Consider the following 19318-nt stretch of genomic DNA (forward strand, 5'->3'; position numbering starts at 1 on the left):
ATCTTGGTACCTGCTAATACTTTTACCTGCTAAGTAGCTAAGTGATGAGAGGGCTTACAAATTGATCTAAATTGTGTAATTTCAATAGAGAAAACTTTATTTTTTTAGAATTTGAAACTGGATTCAGCTGTACTTGGTCATTGGCGAGTTTTAAGGTAAATATTATTGCTAAAATCAGCTATTATTCAGAAAAAAAAGCTTTCACACTAGTTCTGCAATAGTATTTATTATCTTTGTGTCAAACTTAACAACATGGAACACTTTAACTTTTACATTATTTTGTTACAAAGATGTTACATCAAGCATATAAATGTAAATAAATATACTTCTCCTATTCTTTACACCATAGAATTTTTTTCATAAAAATAACTACCATCATCCTTTCAAACTAATTTAACTGACTATTTCACATATAAATTCTCAATGACATCACTTTAACACATGAGATAGCGATCTAGAGGTGGTTAATATACTGACTGGTATTCAATAAATTAGGAATTTTTAAAGTAAATAATTTATCAAAGAATTCAAACTATGGATCTTAATTATTTTTCTTTGCACTTTATTCACTGGTATCATCCAAAATATAAATCCAACTAAGTCCAATTTAAATTAAGACCCATTTTGTGTATAAAATCTTAAAAGTATGTTTTTAATATTACTTTTAATATTGCCGAATCAAACAAAAAGATTGCCTATAAAAACCTGTGCTCCAGTAATTATAAATACCTCTCTGTACATATGCAATACAAAATGAACTTTTAAAGTAGACCTGTATTAGAAAATCTCATGCATTGACATAACCTTGTGTTTCTCAGCAATTTGTTGACAATCTACTCCATGGTTTATAATAGCCTTAAGAGAATTCTTCATTACATCTGAGACAGCTTCCTCTGGAATGCAAAATTTGAACAACTTGTTTAATATTGTGTTTGATCTTTGTCAACTAATAAGTAAAAAAAGTGTTAAATATTACTATTTGGTAAAGTAGATACATTTATGACTGGGACGGTGGCGTCGACCTGTAATCCAGCTACTAGGAGGTTACAAATTGTGGATATGCGATACTCCCTGGTGTGGATTAACATCCGGTTTTGTGAGTACTATGACTATCTATAATACTATAGTTGAAAGTATTAAAGTATCCATAGCACTATCCTGATAATTAGACCAATTCGTTAATACCAAGGCAAAAATGTGGTTCAAATTCTACTATAAACTGTAGGTCCCTTAGTTGCCATTAGCTGTATGGGCTATTAATTAACAGCTGTGTCTAAGGAATATGTCAGCTTTAGTCACTAACAAGACTACAATATCGCGCCACTAATCCTACACTCATCTTTCACTCATATTTGGGTTAAAATACACACTTATTATAGTGACGTCCCCATCTTAAATAATTGATATAACTAAATAACTATATCATTTCTAAATCTAGATTCTCCAAATCTAACTAAACATTAAACAGTAGTTTTGAAAGTTATGTCAAATTTGCCTTTCGAGATGCAAGAATCAAATCAATAAAAGAGGAAATGAAATGAAATGAAATGAAATATTCCTTTATTGTCACAATACATTTCAAGTTTTTCAGCAATGCTGATGAAACAGGTGACATTGTCCATTATTAAAACTAGATTTACAATTCATAGACTAGGCCCGTTTTCAAAAAAAGGCAATGCAAGAAGCATTTCATGTAACAATTGGGGAAACAACGTTTTTAGGGTATTTCGACCCTGCTGAGTACGAATCTGACTGTTGCCAACGCGAAATTTGAACCGGAAGTGCGGTATCCAAGATGGCGGCCAAAACTCTTTTTGCCCCATATCTCCCTTGTTAGTTGGCCTAAAATAATGGTTTAAACGTGTATATAGGGGTTTTTCAGATGCCAAACACATTACAACACTCAAAATTGACTTAAATTAAGTTTTGAGGGCATATCTTCCAAAATGGCGCCCAAGATGGCCACCAAAAACTCTAATTTCCTCATATCTCCCTTGTTTTTTGGCTGAAAATAATTATTTAGACGTCTGCATAGGGGTTTTCTCGGATGCCAAACACATTGCAACACCCAAAATTTACTTACATTAAGTTTTAGGGGCATATATTCCAAGATGGCACCCAAAATGGCCGCCAAAAACTCTTATTTCCGTATATATATATATCCCTTGTTTGTTTGTTTAAATTAATTATTTAAACGTCTAAAAAGGTATTTTCTCGGATGTTAATCACATTGCAACACTCATTATTTACTTCCTTTGAGTTTAGATGACATATGTTTCTAAGATGGCAATAAAAACTTTATTGTGCTTACGTGAGCTCCGTGCGTATTATTGTATTTAGTGTTTAAAACCAGTCAGATATCTATTAGTGGCTGAATATGTGCTACTATTTTTGAAATACCAATTGAAATTTAGCAATGTTAAAGTAGAAGGCAAATTGTTTAATGTAGGCTACTCTGGTGGCACCGTAGATAACGCATAGTACAACAGAACCTGTAATTAAGGAATTTTTAGAATTAAGTGTGTATGATGTTGACGAATTTATCACTTATTAAAGGTGTCCAGTTATGTAAATAGATATTTATTGTAAAATATGACGATACCATACGTATTTTTCGTGTAGTCCAACAGAACCTGTAAAAATTATTTTTTAGACCATCCCTAAAATCCGCAAGAGGTGGTGCATGTAAATTAAATTAAACAAAGGTACTTTATAACACATTAATAAATAACTAGCGTACATGTTGCTCGAATTCGAGCAATTGCAATGTATTACAGGAGTTATTTCAAAACGAATAACAGTCATATTTACAATGAGTTTAAAAGAGTCAACTCAAAGATTACCGGTGTGTAACTCAGACCATGTTTATCTTCGTTATTGATAAACCTAAAGCATTCCGGCCGGTTTTCTCCTTCTCTAAATGCCTCGCTGTACAGGCAACACAGGTCATTGATAGAGGGCCAATTGAGAACAAAAAGTCGTTTTGGGGTAGTGTTAGGGCGCATTTGTAACCTAATAGTTGAGTGTGTCCAGGGTCAGGTGCCGACTGTGATGAGTTAAGCCTAATACGCGCCACTGATCTGTAGCTGTGGTCGTTATCACGATTACGCCTCATGTCTATGTTTCGTTGTCGTCGCGTCGGAGGCATTTAAAAGAAAAAAACAACAACAAATAAACAAATTATAGGTACACAAAAACACTATAAATGCACAAATTTAAGTTAGAATCATGCTAACCCGATCCGTCATAGCGACACAAAACAACCATAAATACACAAATTTAAGATAAAACCATACTAACACGATCCGTCTTGGGGGTTATGTTTACACAAACTCAAATAGTAAACAAATGTACTCAATGCGTTTCATTGAATTGAAAAATAAATAACAGCAATTAAATTATACAGCTGATCAAAATGTAAACAATTATGTTCCTCATAAGGATAACATGGGAACTTTCAAAGCCACTGGGGCAGAGCCCAAAGGACTTTTTCAAAAATGTAAGGCCAGTTTGCAAATCTACGCGACACGCTCTTTCCAGTGAGACGTCAATGGATAAAATCGGTTAAGAAATGGCGGAGGAGTTCAACCGACAAAGTTTTATGTAGCGTATTAATTATATAGATAATAAACAATTTGGTTATAATATTATCAATGATACTGTACTGTTATATTGCATTGATCTTGTGGTACCACCCATCAATGGAGGTTTGTTTACCATGGGTCTCAATGGATAAAATAGATTTTTAAAAGGTTTTTTTTTTATGGCAGCATGTTGGCCAAGCGTCTATAAAAGTTAGTTTATGAAGAGAAAGTAAACAATTGTATACATGTGTACAAAATAATTTTCAATAAAGTAAAATCTTTTGTTTTCCAACCGTCTATAAAAGTTTGTTTGTGAAGAGAAAGTAAACATTTATATGCATTTCTACGAAATAATTATTTAAGGTAAGTACAATTTGTATTAAATCCTTAGTTTATTCAAACTTAGCAATAGGACGCAATACGTTATTTTCACATTTAACAAACGAGAAAACATAACAAATAGCGTTTACCGTGATTATTTTACGATTTGTTCAAAAACTCTCTATTGCTAAGTTTAAATAAATTAAGGATTACATACAATTTGTACTTACCTTAAATAATTATTTTGTAGAAATGCATATACATTTTTACTTTCTCTTCACAAACAAACTTTTATAGACGGTTGGAAAACAAAAGATTTTACCTTATTAACAATTATTTTGTACACATGTATACAATTGTTTACTTACTCTTCATAAACTAACTTTTATATACGCTTGGCCAACATGCTGCCATAAAAAACCCTTTAAAAATATATTTTATCCATTGAGACCCATGGTAAACAAACCTCCATTGATGGGTGGTACCACAAGATCAATGCAATATAACAGTACAGTATCATTGTTAATATTATAACCAAATTGTTTATTATTATTTATTAATGTGTTATAAAGTACCTTTGTTTAATTTAATTTACATGCACCACCTCTTGCGGATTTTAGGGATGGTCTAAAAAATAATTTTTACAGGTTCTGTTGGACTACACGTTCAGATCAAATCAAATTAATTATTGCTGTAAAACATAAAAAAAATACGTATGGTATCGTCATATTTTACAATAAATATCTATTTACATAACTGGACACCTTTAATAAGTGATAAATTCGTCAACATCATACACACTTAATTCTAAAAAATCCTTAATTACAGGTTCTGTTGTACTACGCGTTATCTACGGTGCCACCAGAGTAGCCTACATTAAACAATTTGCCTTCTACTTTAACATTGCTAAATTTCAATTGGTATTTCAAAAATAGTAGCACATATTCATCCACTAATAGATATCTGACTGGTTTTAAACACTAAATACAATAATACGCACGGAGCTCACGTAAGCACAATAAAGTTTTTATTGCCATCTTAGAAATATATGTCATCTGAACTCAAAGGAAGTAAATAATGAGTGTTGCAATGGGATTAACATCCGAGAAAATACCTTTTTAGACGTTTAAATAATTAATTTAAACAAACAAACAAGGGATATATATATATACGGAAATAAGAGTTTTTGGCGGCCATTTTGGGTGCCATCTTGGAATATATGCCCCTAAAACTTAATGTAAGTAAATTTTGGGTGTTGCAATGTGTTTGGCATCCGAGAAAACCCCTATGCAGACGTCTAAATAATTATTTTCAGCCAAAAACAAGGGAGATATGCGGAAATTAGAGTTTTTGGTGGCCATCTTGGGCGACATTTTGGAAGATATGCCCACAAAACTTAATTTAAGTCAATTTTGAGTGTTGTAATGTGTTTGGCATCTGAAAACCCCCTATATACACGTTTAAACCATTATTTTAGGCCAACTAACAAGGGAGATATGGGGCAAAAAGAGTTTTGGCCGCCATCTTGGATACCGCACTTCCGGTTCAAATTTCGCGTTGGCAACAGGCAGATTCGTACTCCGCAGGCTCGAAATACCCTAAAAACGTTGTTTCCCCAATTGTTACATGAAATGCTTCTTGCACGTTATAGAGAGGGATATTATAATTATGGGCCTGATCTATCATTCCTATAAATTAAATAAATGTAATAGAAAAATGTTTAACTGTTATTCAAATATTCAGAAACAGATTCAAACTGTTTTTGTAAGAGATGCATTCTAAACTCGCTTTTGAATTTTGAAATACTGGTAATTTGTCTGAATTTGGTAGGTAGACTGTTGTAAAGCCTGAGACTCATATAAAATGGTGATCTTTCATACAGACAGAGGCAATGTCTTGGATATTTCAAATTATTTTTAAAACGAGTAGGATATTGATGGATGAATTGATTGTTGTCATATGATTGGTAGTTACTTTTTAAAGAAACCATCATTTTAAATATATATAGAGAAGGCATTGTTAATATGTCGTATTTTTTAAAAATAGGTTTAAATGATGCTCTTTTTGGTGCAAAAGATAGGATTCTTAAATACTTCTTTTGTTTTTTAAAAACTGTGTCGGCATATGAAGTTGAGCCCCATAGTTCAATTCCATACTGCATGATGGAATAAAACATTGCATAATATACAGTAAGTTTAGTTTTCAGATCAATTATATTCCTTAAAACATACATTTGAGAACAGGCTGAATTCAGCCTCTTTAGTATCATGTCTATGTGTGGTTTCCAGGTTAAATTTTTATCAATAATTAAGCCTAAGAACTTTGTATGTTCAACAAAAGGTAAAGTATCGCCTTGGTAGTGTAATTCAAAATTTTGATTCTCTCTATTTTGGATTGTTTGAAATAATATAACCTGTGTTTTAGAACTATTAAGTTGAAGCCCTTTACTGTAAACCAACTGAACAAATCTATGAGTGAGCGGTTGAGTTCTAATTTTAGATTGGGTATATCTTTTGCTTTAACTATGGCTGTAGTGTCATCTGCATATAATATGAGGCTAGGAGATACATTTTGAGGTACATCATTCACAAAAATTAAAAATAGTAAAGGACCCAATATCGAACCTTGTGGGACACCACATTTAACTTCTTGCCAATTCGAGATAAACTTTTTGCCATTTTTTATAATTGATGTTCTTTGTTTCCTGTTAGTTAAATAAGAATCAATCCAAGACAAAGCCATGCCAGAAAATGAATAATGTCGAAGTTTGCTCATTAAAACGTCATAATCTACACAATCAAACGCCTTGGATAGATCACAGAACACCGCCGCAGTACTCTGTGATCCATCCAGGCCAGCCTTTCTAAGACGCACATTAGTCTATAGGCAAACCAATACAAAGTTATAGCTTTCCAGCTCCCTCTTATCTTGAATTAATTAAATTAAGTTTTAAGTCATTAATTAATTATTAAGCTTTAGTAAATTGTATACGAGTGACTTTGAAAAATATATTGTACTGATAAGTGTTCAAAAATAAAAGCATTCTCATGTAATTTGATACTACAATCAAAAAACCAAATTTGCTGGGTATCCAAGAGGTCATAGTGATGCTTGCCTTCAAACCTGAAGGTCACTATTTGATTCCTTATGAGATTGATTCTGGACCAAGTTGATATTTCTCATTATGGTGCTATTTAACAAAAGAATTGACTTTCCATACTGTAGACTCTCTCTTATCTGGACACCTCTTAAACAGACATCGGTTTAACCAAACTACACTCGGCAGAAGTGAATCTCTTCAAGCAGACAATTTTTATCAGCACATAAGTTTTGGTATAACCAGACTGGAATGGGAGGAAGTGGACAGTACTAAAACAACTTTTCTCGTGGAAAATATTTGAGACCAGTGATCTTTTGTCAAAACACAATGCTCTCATAAAATATTGGGTTGAAAAATAATTAATAATTCCACTTTTTGTGATTGGACAGGCCATAAAGCCATGTGCATTCAAAAATATAATCATCTCTTCCCCTACACTATTGTGCATTAAAGTCAGAATGTTTTTAGGGGATGCCAGTTTAATCGGAAAACCCGCTATCCGGACTCGCTTCGGTCCTGAGGATTCCGGATAAGAGGAGTCTACTGTAGCATCAAGACCAGGGCTTACACTGCTTTCTAACAAAAAGACATAAAAAATACCAACAAAAACACAAATAAACTTTAACAGACATTGTTTGTTACTCACCACCCTCCCAGTTGCCGATGTACGCAAGGTTGATGATGTACTGTTGAACTGTCTGTGGCTGTCTGAGCTGTTTTCCTATTCTCAACATGTCCAAGTCTGGGCTTTCACTCACAGTCCATCCTCTTCCTTCAAACACTGTTCCGTCTGGACCTACCAGGAAACTGATGTTTAAGTCAGTGACTAGCTAATGGATTGAAATACAGGAAGACTGGTTATTGCTCAAAGTCAGTTAGGTGGTAATTTAAAGGCTGTTTTGTGATTTTATCTTTTGATCTTGATCAATATTTTCAAACATGGCCTTCAGGAGATGATCGTGTTGTTGAGTTGGAGTTGGCCGCAAAGATGGTATGTTGAAACAAATATGAAACATCGCCTCTATCTTTGTTAATTCTACGAAGCAATAATCTCCCAGAAATCAAGATTTGACATTCTACTTTGAACGAGAAGCCTATCGTCAAGACAAAGTAAATATCGTAAATGAGTAAATCTTCCATGGTCATCACCATAGTCTGTATGATGAAACATATCTCTGAGTCCTGACTCTTCTTCTATGTGGGACTGGCCTGGGCCTTTAACCATTGGCCACTCCCTAGGCAGATATATTTACGTTTTGATATTTAGACCTAGCTTCTCCCTTATTTCTTCAATGTTTCAAGGAGAGGATTTTGAATATAAATAATGATGAAACAAAAAGAAATTGAATTGGTTTACTTTTTAAAGAAGTTAATGATAGGACACTAAAGTGAACCAAAAAGATAATGTGTTATAATGTTAAGTGTTAGCAATTGAGATTGAATATCTTATTAACTGTAGAGTAGTTTAGCTATTTTGGGTATTGTTACAGTAGGTAAACTTACGGGGTAAAAGAGGTAAAATAATTGGATACTCCAGACCATTTGCCATTGGGAATCACCAAATCATTTAAAAACCAGAATCTTCTTAAGTCACATTGTCAAAAAATTAAAATGTATAAAGCACCTTCTACAGTACCAAATCAATTTAGTCTATTGGCTCTAAAGCCGTGTTTACAGTAGGTATATGCAGGTTACAGAGCAGGTTATACCTCTAGTGTGCACCTGGGACATTTAAAATTCCCCCCTACTGTTTTTATGCAAACGCAGCTTAAAGAGTATGGATCCTTCATAGATACCAAAAATATAAGTTAACCTCTAGCAAAATAAGGAACACCTACTTGTGAGAGATGTCTACAAGATTATTGTCCTGGTCTCTGCGTTGAATATCTCGCATGACCGGAATACACTCTTCTGCAGTGTGACAAACATCCCTGCCAGTGAAGTACCGCAGCATGACCGTCATGGCAGGGCGTTTGAGTGGCTGAAGTCCCGGGAAGTTAGGAGGCGCTGCTCCCCACTCTTTGCGCGACACTATCACCAGAGGCTTCTCTTCTGTTTTGTCCTCAGGTGCTAGAGAACCAAACTATAATTTGAGTGAAAAATTATTAGTAGCATTAAGAATGTGTACTTAATTTTTGGCATACTTTACATTAGCAAGAGTCAGATATAAAGTTAGTGTATACATGCAGAGTATAGTTGTCTTTCAAATTTTTTGTGGTCTGGTTGCAATTAAACTCTCTCACAAAACACAAAGAGGGGGAAAACAATTTCTGCTGGCTTAAAATGGTATAGAGTTTATCACATAAAAAATATACAACAAATGGTATCTGGGTCGAAAGCAGTCATCCAGATTTCAAGGTAAAAACCATGACTACATACTCATCAGAAAATTATTTGCTATCCCTTTAAGGAATAGTTCACTTTATTAATTAGAGGGTCCCTCACCCTTAACTTACTATTTCTCTGAGGACCAAAATAACAAAGTAAAACTATAATAACAAACAAATTAACCAACAATTTTTTTTAAGGTTTGATTTTAAGGTATAATTTTTGCAGTTAACAGGTAAATATTATGAAAATAGTTTGAATAGTAATCATGGCTAATTAAAGAAAACGTGTTAGTTTGAATATGACTTTTAATCATTTAAATATTTAAAAAATACTTACTGGGACCTTGTGTTGAAAGTAATTCACCCTCTTCTTTCTTGGACTTTTTATTTTTTACCTCTGACATATTTATACTTTACTTGTTTACTTGTAAGAAGCTACTTTTGGAACTTGCAACTCAATAGTTGTCAATATTTTTAACTTTGTTTATCATTATTTATGGCTGGCTCCCTTATCAATTATCACTTTGAATGTATCATTATGTTACAATTTAGTTTGATACAATGGGAAGTCTATTCTGTGTATAGTAAATGATACAGCTAAAGAGTACAAGTTTAGTGTTCGCAGTGCTTTTGCTTTATTTCTATTAGCTGTAAGCTAACTCCATGTAGCGTTACAGTTTATATTGTCAATACTCCTTTATACCTCTGAAACTAGGATGATGACTGCTATTAAATTATTGGTTTCAAAACTAGTTTAAAATAGTTCAAATCTAGTGGTTTGCTTGAAGGTTTCGTCAAATAAACTGTATTTTCTTGTCCTGTTAATATACAAGTACGATCAACCTATGATCATATAGTTATTAGAAGCAAAGAGTAGTAAGGTAGCGGAAACATTCAATGGTGCACTTCAGGGGTGTCTATCACTAGTTGCTGATGTCTAGGGCACAGTCCAACACCACCCCCTGCACCATCATGTACTACAGAACAACACTCGCAGTGAAGGAACACCCTGTGGCCCTGTGGATAGGAATTTCCACACAGAGCCCGACACTCGACATCTTGCTTAATTGTTTTTAGAAATATATTTCTACCACAACACACTGGAGCTTAAAGTACACGGTCGTCACATAAGTATGTTTCCTCTGTACCATACTTCTCTGTGCTGTAAGTAAACCCACACCAGCAATTGGCCTCTCTGGCCTATCGTCATTAATATCATTGCATTGACAATGCTGATTATTTCAACCTCAATATGAACAGGGCTTTATAAATGGGCCAGGTGGGCCTGGGCCCAAGGTCGCTGAGGTTTTAGGTTTGTTGGGGGCTCAAGGAAGAGAAACATTCCCCCACAATGTAGGTGAGTGGGGCGCATAGTTATCTCTCGGGCCCATAGCGCATCACATATAAAGGGTCAGGACCATTTTATGAAGAGCCCAACAGCCGTCTGGATCAAGCTCTGACTTTCTCAGGATCGAACCAGCGAGTCCACATGTTGGATTTATAGTTTGGGTGATATGTATTTGATACATAAAAAAATATAAACTATGTGCTGCTTTTATTTTAAATACAACAAATTATTAACCTTATTCCTTTGATGTAAGAAACATTATCTATACATTTAAATTGTACAATGCTACAGAAAAATAATGTCTAGCTAGACTCCTTAATCACTTAGTTTCTTGTGATAAAATTCTTAATTCTTGACCAGCTTGGTCAGTTCCTTAACTTCATAATCTGGACTGATGTAACCGAACTCCACTCCAAATTCAATCAGTTCATGAACAGCCATGTTCATATAGTCAGGAGCACCTTCTGGAATAACAATGTAAATAAGAGAGTACTTTTTGTTTTATCAAGAATTTTGAATTGTCATTAGGTTTGATTTATTGTGAAAAAAAAACGATTCAAATTAAAGTGTTCATTTAACTATGAATGATGCCTTGGTCAAACATCTCCAACTTTGACGTCATGTTTGGTTTTTTTTACCAAGCAATATTGTCTAGGAACAAGATAATTTTAAAATGTTGGTGTTTCATATCTGTATTTAATGGTCACCATTTCAGATTAAAGTATTGAAAGTAAAGTATTAAAGATACTAGCCACTCATTGAACAAATAAGTTCCAAGATTTCATCCAAGACTTTAATGTTTGGCGAATAAGTTACAGGGAATGACAGCCTGTACAACACCTGGGTTTTGCGGCTTTTCCAATGAGCAAATACTGTAAATCAGATTATTAAATTACTGCTCAAACTAAAAACCAAAGCTACTGTACCTAACGGGATGTATAGTTTCCAGTTACGGCAGGAATAAATCTAAATTCACTTCCATTCCTTCAAATTAAGGATAGTTCTGCTGACAAAACTTTGAATTACTGCATATGCTCAAAATTGGCCTGTCATCGGCTTAAATAAATAAATAAATAAATCTTTATTGTCACATAACGTTTACAAAATATAGCAATGCTATAAAACAGGTGACATTGTCAATACAGTATACAAATACCTTAAAACTAAGGAGTTATAAAAGAATAAAATAAACTAACGCTATGAAAATAGAAATAATTGTTGTAGACAAAATAGATAAACTTAAACATTGCATTTAAAATAACAAATAATTACACATCTTGATCACATAAAAACTCATCTATACTATAATATGTTTTCCTTAAAAGAAAATTAGTAAGGCTGCTCTTGAAATGCTTAGACTGTATTCTGTTTTTGAGCTCTTGAGACAATTTATTAAAAAACTTTTTGCCCATGTATGTCGGAGTTTTTTCTACTAATGAAAGACGGTGCCGCGGATATTGAAAATTATATTTAAACCTAGTATCGTACTTATGCTTGACATTTTCACTAGACAATTTTTAAAAATTTCCCTCCACCATCAAAAGTGTTTTAAAAATGGTTAAACTCGGAACAGTCATTATCCCTAATTCTTTAAAAATAGGTTTACATGATGTAAAGCTTGTATGTGGAAATACCGAGTGCATCAAAATACAAGGGAAAACTTAAAAATCTATATATAAAGCCAAAAGTGCCCATGAACTTTTGAGAAAACTACAAGTCACAACCCCATAAACCATATACTTAAAATGTTCGTCATGACAAGAAACCTTGCTCAAAATTATCCATTTTTCATAAATTGTCCTTTAAGGTTTTAATTGCTTTCCAAAGGGAACTTTCCATATACTTAATGTTAAAAATACCTCCGCTGTTCTTATTTGTATGTTATTCTTTCAATTTATTACCTTACTAAAATCTGGTGAGATTATTTGTTTGTAATGCTGTGATCTGTTTTGTTTATTTCAGCTTAACCAATCAATAGTTCTATTAATACTTATGAAGTCAAACGGGTTGAAGCCCGTGGGTAACAGCTAGTGTCAATAAATTCTCTACATGAGCTTTAGTTTTAAATCCTCAAAAGTTTTTATTTATCGAATTACCACCCAGAGTAGACCGTGATCAAATCTTAGTGACTGACTCTTAACTAACCTCTAAAGTCGCCGATGTATGCGATGTCAATGCTGTTCCCATTGTATTCCTTGTAGCTCAGATCCATATATTGAGGCAAAGTCACCCATCCTCTGCCCTCGTATACGACTCCATCACCTCCGATACAAAAACTGAAATGTTATTTCCTCCTTGCTAAACAAAACCATGAACCTAATCACACAGTTTAGCTCATAAATTGCAATAGGGTACATCAACTCTTTGACTATAAACTACTGTCAAGTAGACACGTACTTCATCCAAATGTTAATGGTGTAGCCAGCCTTATAAGAAAACTGTTATTTGTTTAACTAGTGGGCAAAGTGGTACTTTGCTGCACACAAGAGAAATGTTTACGCACCAGCGGTAGGTGAGTCTGGAAATTTTTTTGAGTAGCCTACAGCAAAGGCAGTTTACACTCGCTTTAGACATTACATTTTTCCTACAGTTATTATAAATCATAAACAAATTTCTTTACAGTGTACAACACGTTTTTAGGTTCGGTTAAACATTGAACGAAAATGGGAAACGCTGCACCAGCTGATCGTAGTTCTAATTATCTTTAAGTGTTGCCAACTTATTTTCAAGCGTACATGTATTGCATGCTAATAAAAGCACACTGTTTTGTGTTGTGTGATTGGAATACTGGTGTGTGGAAAAAAACTGTGCGGCAAAAGTAAGTAGATGTCAATTAGCAACTTTCTGTGCTGTAATCCACTTATGGCCACTTTGTCAGCTTTGTAAACACGAGTCATGGGTTAGTTCCCTGCTGTAACACACCTGTCACTTATAAATCAAATTGTTTAACCCATCGAACTGAAAAGCCAACCTATTGTAAAAATTATAAACATATTTAAACATCTTTCCCTTTAAGAAGTGTTCCTTTTTTCAATACTAATCTTGTTGTTATGTTTAGAGTACTATTTTACTTGAGGATCAGATAAGATTCCAGATGCTGAAATGTCATGAAGTTGTTTTTTATTAATCAGGATGAAACATTCTCCCAATATATCTACTAAAACATAATATTTCTGGGCCTTTGCATGTAGTGTCATAATTAAAACCCACGGTTGGTGTTCTTAAGTCATCAATACCAATTCCAAACACATAATGGGCTGTCAGTGGGAAAAAAGTTTAACAATAGTAAACCATCATAGTTCTACTACTAAAAGACTGTAACCATACTAAACTTCTTTCTTACCCATAAAATGCTACCAAATATCACTTTACCAATATAAATAAAAATGTAATTCAAATTACTTGTAAGCGATGTCTGGGAAGTTGAACTTCTGGATGTGTCGTTTCTGAATGCACTTCATAGCTCTTTTACAGGTCAGGTCTTTTCTGCATGTTTTGTAGTAGGATCGGTAATACAGCAACACAAATTGAACAGGATGATATAATGGCTTTAGTAACGGTTTTAGTTTCTTAGACCAATATTTTGCTCCCCAGTCCTTGCGAAACCAAAATCTCAAAACCATCTTGAAAAACAGTCTCTTTTGAATTTTTTTAGTTCTTAAAAAATCTTCCTACTCGCTAAGAAAAGGTTTGTCCCTTTTCCTATTAAATAGTTTTGTAATAGTCAAGTCACATTGTTTATACCGACTAGATTAAGCAAAAGTTCAAAGTCAATGTTGCTTCATTCTCTTTCACATTATATTGAACCAAAACTAAATTGGAAAACGTTTTTTACAATATTTCCAAGTTTGTATTGCTATCCAAAACAAAAGTTATTTTATGTTTTTAGAAAAGTAACACCCACTTTCACAATAATTATTCCCATGTTATCGTTTAATAAACAGTTAATCTTAACTATGGGTCAAATCTAAGATAAGTTTTTGAAAATTAACTATTATGTATGTCAATATTACTTGCAAGCCCTCTATGCCAGTTGTAGATCGACTTCGACGATCTCTACTATAATGTGTATTGTGTAGGCCTACTGAATAACATTGAACAACAGGTGCTAATTGAGTTTTCCTCAAACCAAAGCACACAAAAAGATTTTGCTAACAATGTAGGGGCCATTTTCTTCCGAAACACCAAACTTAGCATTCATTGAATTGCTGATGACAATCAGATATTTTTAACAAAACTTGAAGTATTTTACTGGCCAGAAGTAACAACTACACTAATATAATCTACAGGGTTAGGCAAAAGTCTGGAACCCCCCAGTTAACTTTTTAACGTGTTGCAGTAGGAAAACCAAACTCGGCACTTATTTACAACATAAGAAATTGCAATTTTTTATCAAAGTTACAATTTTGCACCAGCCCCTCAAATGGGATATTTTGGGGGCAGCCCTAAATTTTCAAATGTAAGCACCTATCATGTGACCCCTCATTTTAAAGGGTTTATCAAGAGAAATTGAATGAAGCAAACCAGAGGTCAATAACACACCCCTAATCAAAATGGCAGCCATTTTAATTATTTAAGATGAGCAGGCAAGATAAAGTCTGGTCACCCCCAGTTAACTTTAAAAATTTCATATTTTAATACTGACCAAAAGGAGAATTGTCTTCTATAAGTATGAAAGTGGATGTTTGTATATATATTTGTTTGTTTGTTTGTTTGTTTGGCAGGGATAAACTCGGACAATCGTTGTCAATCATAAACTCGGTTGTGATTGACAACGCACCGTATCATAACAAGCAACACGATCCAGCACCAATCACGTCAAGTCGAAAGGCCGAAATGATCAAGTGGCTTTCTGAGCGGAATATTGCTCATTCAAGCGCAATGTTCAAACCAGATTTGTACTCTATTATTAAAAGTTACAAGCCTAGTTTTAAAGTTTACAAAATCGATGAACTTTTTACAAACAATGGGCATGCAGTCTTGCGTCTGCCGCCGTATCATCCGGATCTGAATCCCATAGAGTTGATATGGAGCTTGCTCAAAGAAAGAGTTGCTAAGAAAAACGTTAATTTTAATATGGATTCAGTTGAACAGCTCGTTAAGGACACATGTGAATCCATCACAAAAGATGATTGGAAAAGGAGATGTGAACACACTAAAAAAATTGAAGAAGCCTACATGGAATTAGAACCCCATATCGATGAAGTGACGAAAGAAATAATTGTAAGATTAGGCGAGGACTCCGACAGGGACGAGTGGGATGACGTTGGTGACAGTGATGGAGATGTGCAGCCCACCGTTGAATCAAGTGATACAGACAGCGGAAGTGATGATGTCGATTTGGCAGGAATAGTTCCGTTCGACCGCTACTAACGGAGTAAGTCATATATATGTTGTATTTTTAGAAATAAAGTAAAGAATTTACTTATGCTTTAAGTTATTTAATGTATTTATTTAACCCGCTATATTGCTACAAAGTATGAAATTGAGTGTAATCTATCTAAACTAAAATATTACTAACAACATTTTATCTTAGAACTTAATACACTCCAAATTACTTTTTACAGCAAAATTACTGATTTAAAAAGCTGCATTGTACATAATTAACATAAGCGACACGTATGGAGTGTCCCCAGACCAGCGAGCACAGAGATCCAGGCAGTGCGGCGCCAACGAGCGGTGTACGACGGGGCCGCGGCCGGTGTATGGCAAACCGTATTGCGTCTGGCCGTGCCGTAAGCATTTAGCGAAGATAGTAGCGCGGCATCCCTTCCCCTCCCGCGGGCGGCGGCCCCACTCTCGCGCCTACTGCCCTCCCTCTAACGCACCCCACCGGTCATGCTATACCTGACGAGTTGTACAAGGACCCTTTTTGCAACAAGGTTTGAGTTTGAAAGAGCAATAAGAAAAGATGGTGAGACATTTATTTTGTTTTATAACAGATTGAAGTCTTTAGCTAGAAGTTGTAAATATGGAGATAGCTTAGATGAAAGAGTACGAGATAGGTTTGCAGTAGGAAGCAACTGTCCAGAATTTGAAGTTGAAGTCAGACAAAGATGGCCCGAGGGAGTTAATAACCGAGGTGAGCGTGTTAAGTCAACAGTAGTACTAGAGTTAGCTCAATCTATGGAACGCGCAAGAGAAGAAGTTTCCAAACATTCGTATAAAAATGAGATTTTCAAAGTAAGTGACAGTAAGGAAAAGAGGAAACCAGAGGTACAGAAATCTACTGGTTTCAATAGGTGTTATAGATGTGGGTTCACACATGACCCTAGTGAAGATAGGTGTCCTGCTGTTTCTGCTGTGTGCAAGAAATGTTCAAAGAGAGCAGGGCCGGACTTACGACTTCAGGGGCCCTGGGCAAATTTTCCAATGGGGCCCTAGGATTTCAGTTCGGGGGGGGGGGGGTCCTCCAGTGGGATTAGGGGGTCCTCCCCCGGGAAAATTTTCTAAATTTAGGCTTCAAATAGAGCAATTTAAGGCCAAATAAGCAATAAGTTCTATATAAAAAAATTCTTAAAATATAACTATTTTAACATATTTTTATATACAGCATATTTTAATTTTATACACAAAAATAAAAATGTATTGCTTTATAGTACCAGTGACGGCATATTTGGTATGGTATCATGGTAGGCTACCATAATATATTTGGATAAGAAGTATTGATATATTTTTGTTTATTACGTATTTAAATTATCGATTATTGCCGTCGATTTGTATGGTTTTTCAATATTACTACAATATAGGTGTGATTATTTTATTTTCATAATGGTTTTGGTACCTATGGCATTCTCGTTTTTATATGTTAAAGTCCTAGCATGAAAAGTAACATTGGGGACTTTCAAGTTTAAGTTTTTTTTATTGAGGAGCAAAATCTTGCAATGTCTAATAAACACTCACAAGCTAAGTATTTATATGAGTAACTGAAAGATGTTTAAATGGATCCAATATTGATTAATACAACACAAACATAGCATTGAATACAACATTACTCACTTCAGCTTTGTTTTTGTACTGTTAGTTTGCAGAATTACAATAAAATAACACAAAAGTAAGACAATTTCAACCAACTTGACATGACCACTAACTAGTCTCAAAGGACAAACTATGGGAGTAAAGTGATTTAAATTGTTTTGGATAGGCGATAAGGCATTTTATGTGTGTGTATGCGCGTGCGTGAGAGACAGGACTAGACTAGACAGGATCCCTTATCAGCTCATTATCATTTATTGTTGCAGCTGCTTCTGCTTATTCGCTTATTTACGATTTCATACGACAACGCTCGCCCAATCCCAATAAATGTAATTTTTTGTTAACATCAGACGACTCTAGTTGTTTTAAAGTGTCTATATAGATTTAAAAAATCTTACTGGTGCTACAGTATATGATTTTGACTCCAAAGACTAAATTGGAGATCAAAATTTGGACGCATAACTTAATTAATTACTATTTTACAAAACCTTTCAATTGAACGGATAATATACTTCTACCCCTTAAAATCCTGATTGGTATATACTTAGAGGTAAAAGAAAAGAATAACATTTAATAAAACATAAACGGAACAATGTTTTTATTTTTAAAAGTATTTGAACTCCAGTGAATATCCATTTAACACAATACAATTTTACAAGTTACGTTCTACGTTGGGACAAGAGTTTTCATATTTATTGTATTTTTGCCCCAAGCGCGGGACCCCCTTCAACTCATTCGCCGCGGCCGTACGTTCGGGCGAGCGGCTTCATTGAAACTGAAACTTGTCCGTCACAGCCTAGCACATATGCTCAGCTCATGTAAACCAGGCCTAAGCGTGGGACCCAGTGCAGCTCTGAGAAAAAGTCCCTTAGGGTCAAGAATCTCATTCCTAGTAATGCCTTAAAATGCACCTAACAATAACCTTAAACATAGGATAGCGAAAATAAAAATAAAGCTGTTACAAAAGAAGGCCATTTGTTAAGTGTCTGATCAATTTTCGAAGTTAATGATAAAAACTAATGTACAAAGGGGGCCCCTGTCGGGGCCCCCCTTGGCCCGGGGGCCCCGGGCGTTCGCCCCCTTCGCCCATAGGTAAGTCCGGCCCTGAAAGAGAGGCCACTTCGCAAGAATGTGCAAAAGTAAAAATAATTTTTTCAAGAGAACAGACGGTAATTTGAGAAAAGTAGGTGATTATCGTGATCAAACTTACGATGAGTGTAGTTCTGATATTGATGTTAGCGGAACACAAATTAGGTCAGTCAAGAGTAAGGTTCCCAGAGCTACAATAGATGTAGAATTGAACGGGTATAATGTTAGAATGGAGTTTGATTCTGGGGCTCGGGTAAGTGCTATAAGTTTGTCTCTTTGGGATAAGATCAATTCAAGTGGTGAATCTCTCAAAAAGACGTCTCATGTCATCACTGGCTATGGTAAAAATAAACTAAAAGTCATGGGTAAGGCTTTTGTGGACGTTACTTTACGTTATCGTACTAAGCGATTGCCAGTTATTGTATTACTAGAAGATGATGTTCCATTATTTGGGTTGCCGTGGAGTGTAGCTTTCAATCTTAATTTGCCTAGGGAAGTAAGGGTTAGGCGTATTGACAATGGAAAGACAAATAGTAAAGAGACAGATAAGAATGAAGAAAGTTATAGAAAA

General features: G+C 34.6%; 3 protein-coding genes across 3 annotated transcripts; 1 reads left to right on the forward strand and 2 right to left on the reverse strand.

Moving 5' to 3' along the window:
- Positions 1-237: 237 nt before the first annotated feature.
- Positions 238-9746, reverse strand: LOC128988019 (peptidoglycan recognition protein 4-like). The gene is made up of 4 exons (XM_054409191.1): positions 9673-9746; positions 8844-9075; positions 7652-7812; positions 238-893 (listed from the first exon to the last, which is right to left on the reverse strand). Exons 1-4 carry the CDS (start codon positions 9737-9739, stop codon positions 778-780), a joined length of 576 nt encoding a protein of 191 aa, XP_054265166.1. The 5' UTR covers positions 9740-9746; the 3' UTR covers positions 238-777.
- A 1143-nt stretch (positions 9747-10889) lies between these two features.
- Positions 10890-14535, reverse strand: LOC128986069 (peptidoglycan-recognition protein 3-like). Its single transcript, XM_054406171.1, has 3 exons — positions 14086-14535; positions 12829-12959; positions 10890-11147 (listed from the first exon to the last, which is right to left on the reverse strand). The coding sequence occupies exons 1-3, from the start codon at positions 14304-14306 to the stop codon at positions 11029-11031; spliced, it is 471 nt and encodes a 156-aa protein (XP_054262146.1). The 5' UTR covers positions 14307-14535; the 3' UTR covers positions 10890-11028.
- Positions 14536-15519: 984 nt separating this feature from the next.
- Positions 15520-16056, forward strand: LOC128984900 (uncharacterized). The gene has a single exon (XM_054404269.1). It carries the CDS (start codon positions 15520-15522, stop codon positions 16054-16056), a length of 537 nt encoding a protein of 178 aa, XP_054260244.1.
- The last annotated feature ends 3262 nt before the right edge of the window (positions 16057-19318 follow it).

Source organism: Macrosteles quadrilineatus, unplaced genomic scaffold, assembly GCF_028750875.1.
Source record: "Macrosteles quadrilineatus isolate MER2022 unplaced genomic scaffold, UCM_ALF_1.0 Scaffold_2__2_contigs__length_208266976, whole genome shotgun sequence".
NCBI classification, from domain to species: Eukaryota; Metazoa; Arthropoda; class Insecta; order Hemiptera; family Cicadellidae; genus Macrosteles; species Macrosteles quadrilineatus.

What these genes read in the sequence shown, in the direction of transcription:
- LOC128988019 (XM_054409191.1), bottom strand. Translation starts at nt 9,739, where the DNA reads ATGTCAGAGGTAAAAAATAAAAAGTCCAAGAAAGAAGAGGGTGAATTA. An exon ending in ACTTTCAACACAAGGTCCCA is followed by an intron (nt 9,076 to 9,672) that starts GTAAGTATTTTT and finishes TTGGTTCTCTAG; the next exon opens with CACCTGAGGACAAAACAGAA. An exon ending in CATCGGCAACTGGGAGGGTG is followed by an intron (nt 894 to 7,651) that starts GTGAGTAACAAA and finishes TTTGCATTCCAG; the next exon opens with AGGAAGCTGTCTCAGATGTA.
- LOC128986069 (XM_054406171.1), bottom strand. Translation starts at nt 14,306, where the DNA reads ATGGTTTTGAGATTTTGGTTTCGCAAGGACTGGGGAGCAAAATATTGG. An exon ending in TTCCCAGACATCGCTTACAA is followed by an intron (nt 12,960 to 14,085) that starts GTAATTTGAATT and finishes ATAACATTTCAG; the next exon opens with TTTTTGTATCGGAGGTGATG. An exon ending in ATACATCGGCGACTTTAGAG is followed by an intron (nt 11,148 to 12,828) that starts GTTAGTTAAGAG and finishes TTGTTATTCCAG; the next exon opens with AAGGTGCTCCTGACTATATG.
- LOC128984900 (XM_054404269.1), top strand. Translation starts at nt 15,520, where the DNA reads ATGATCAAGTGGCTTTCTGAGCGGAATATTGCTCATTCAAGCGCAATG.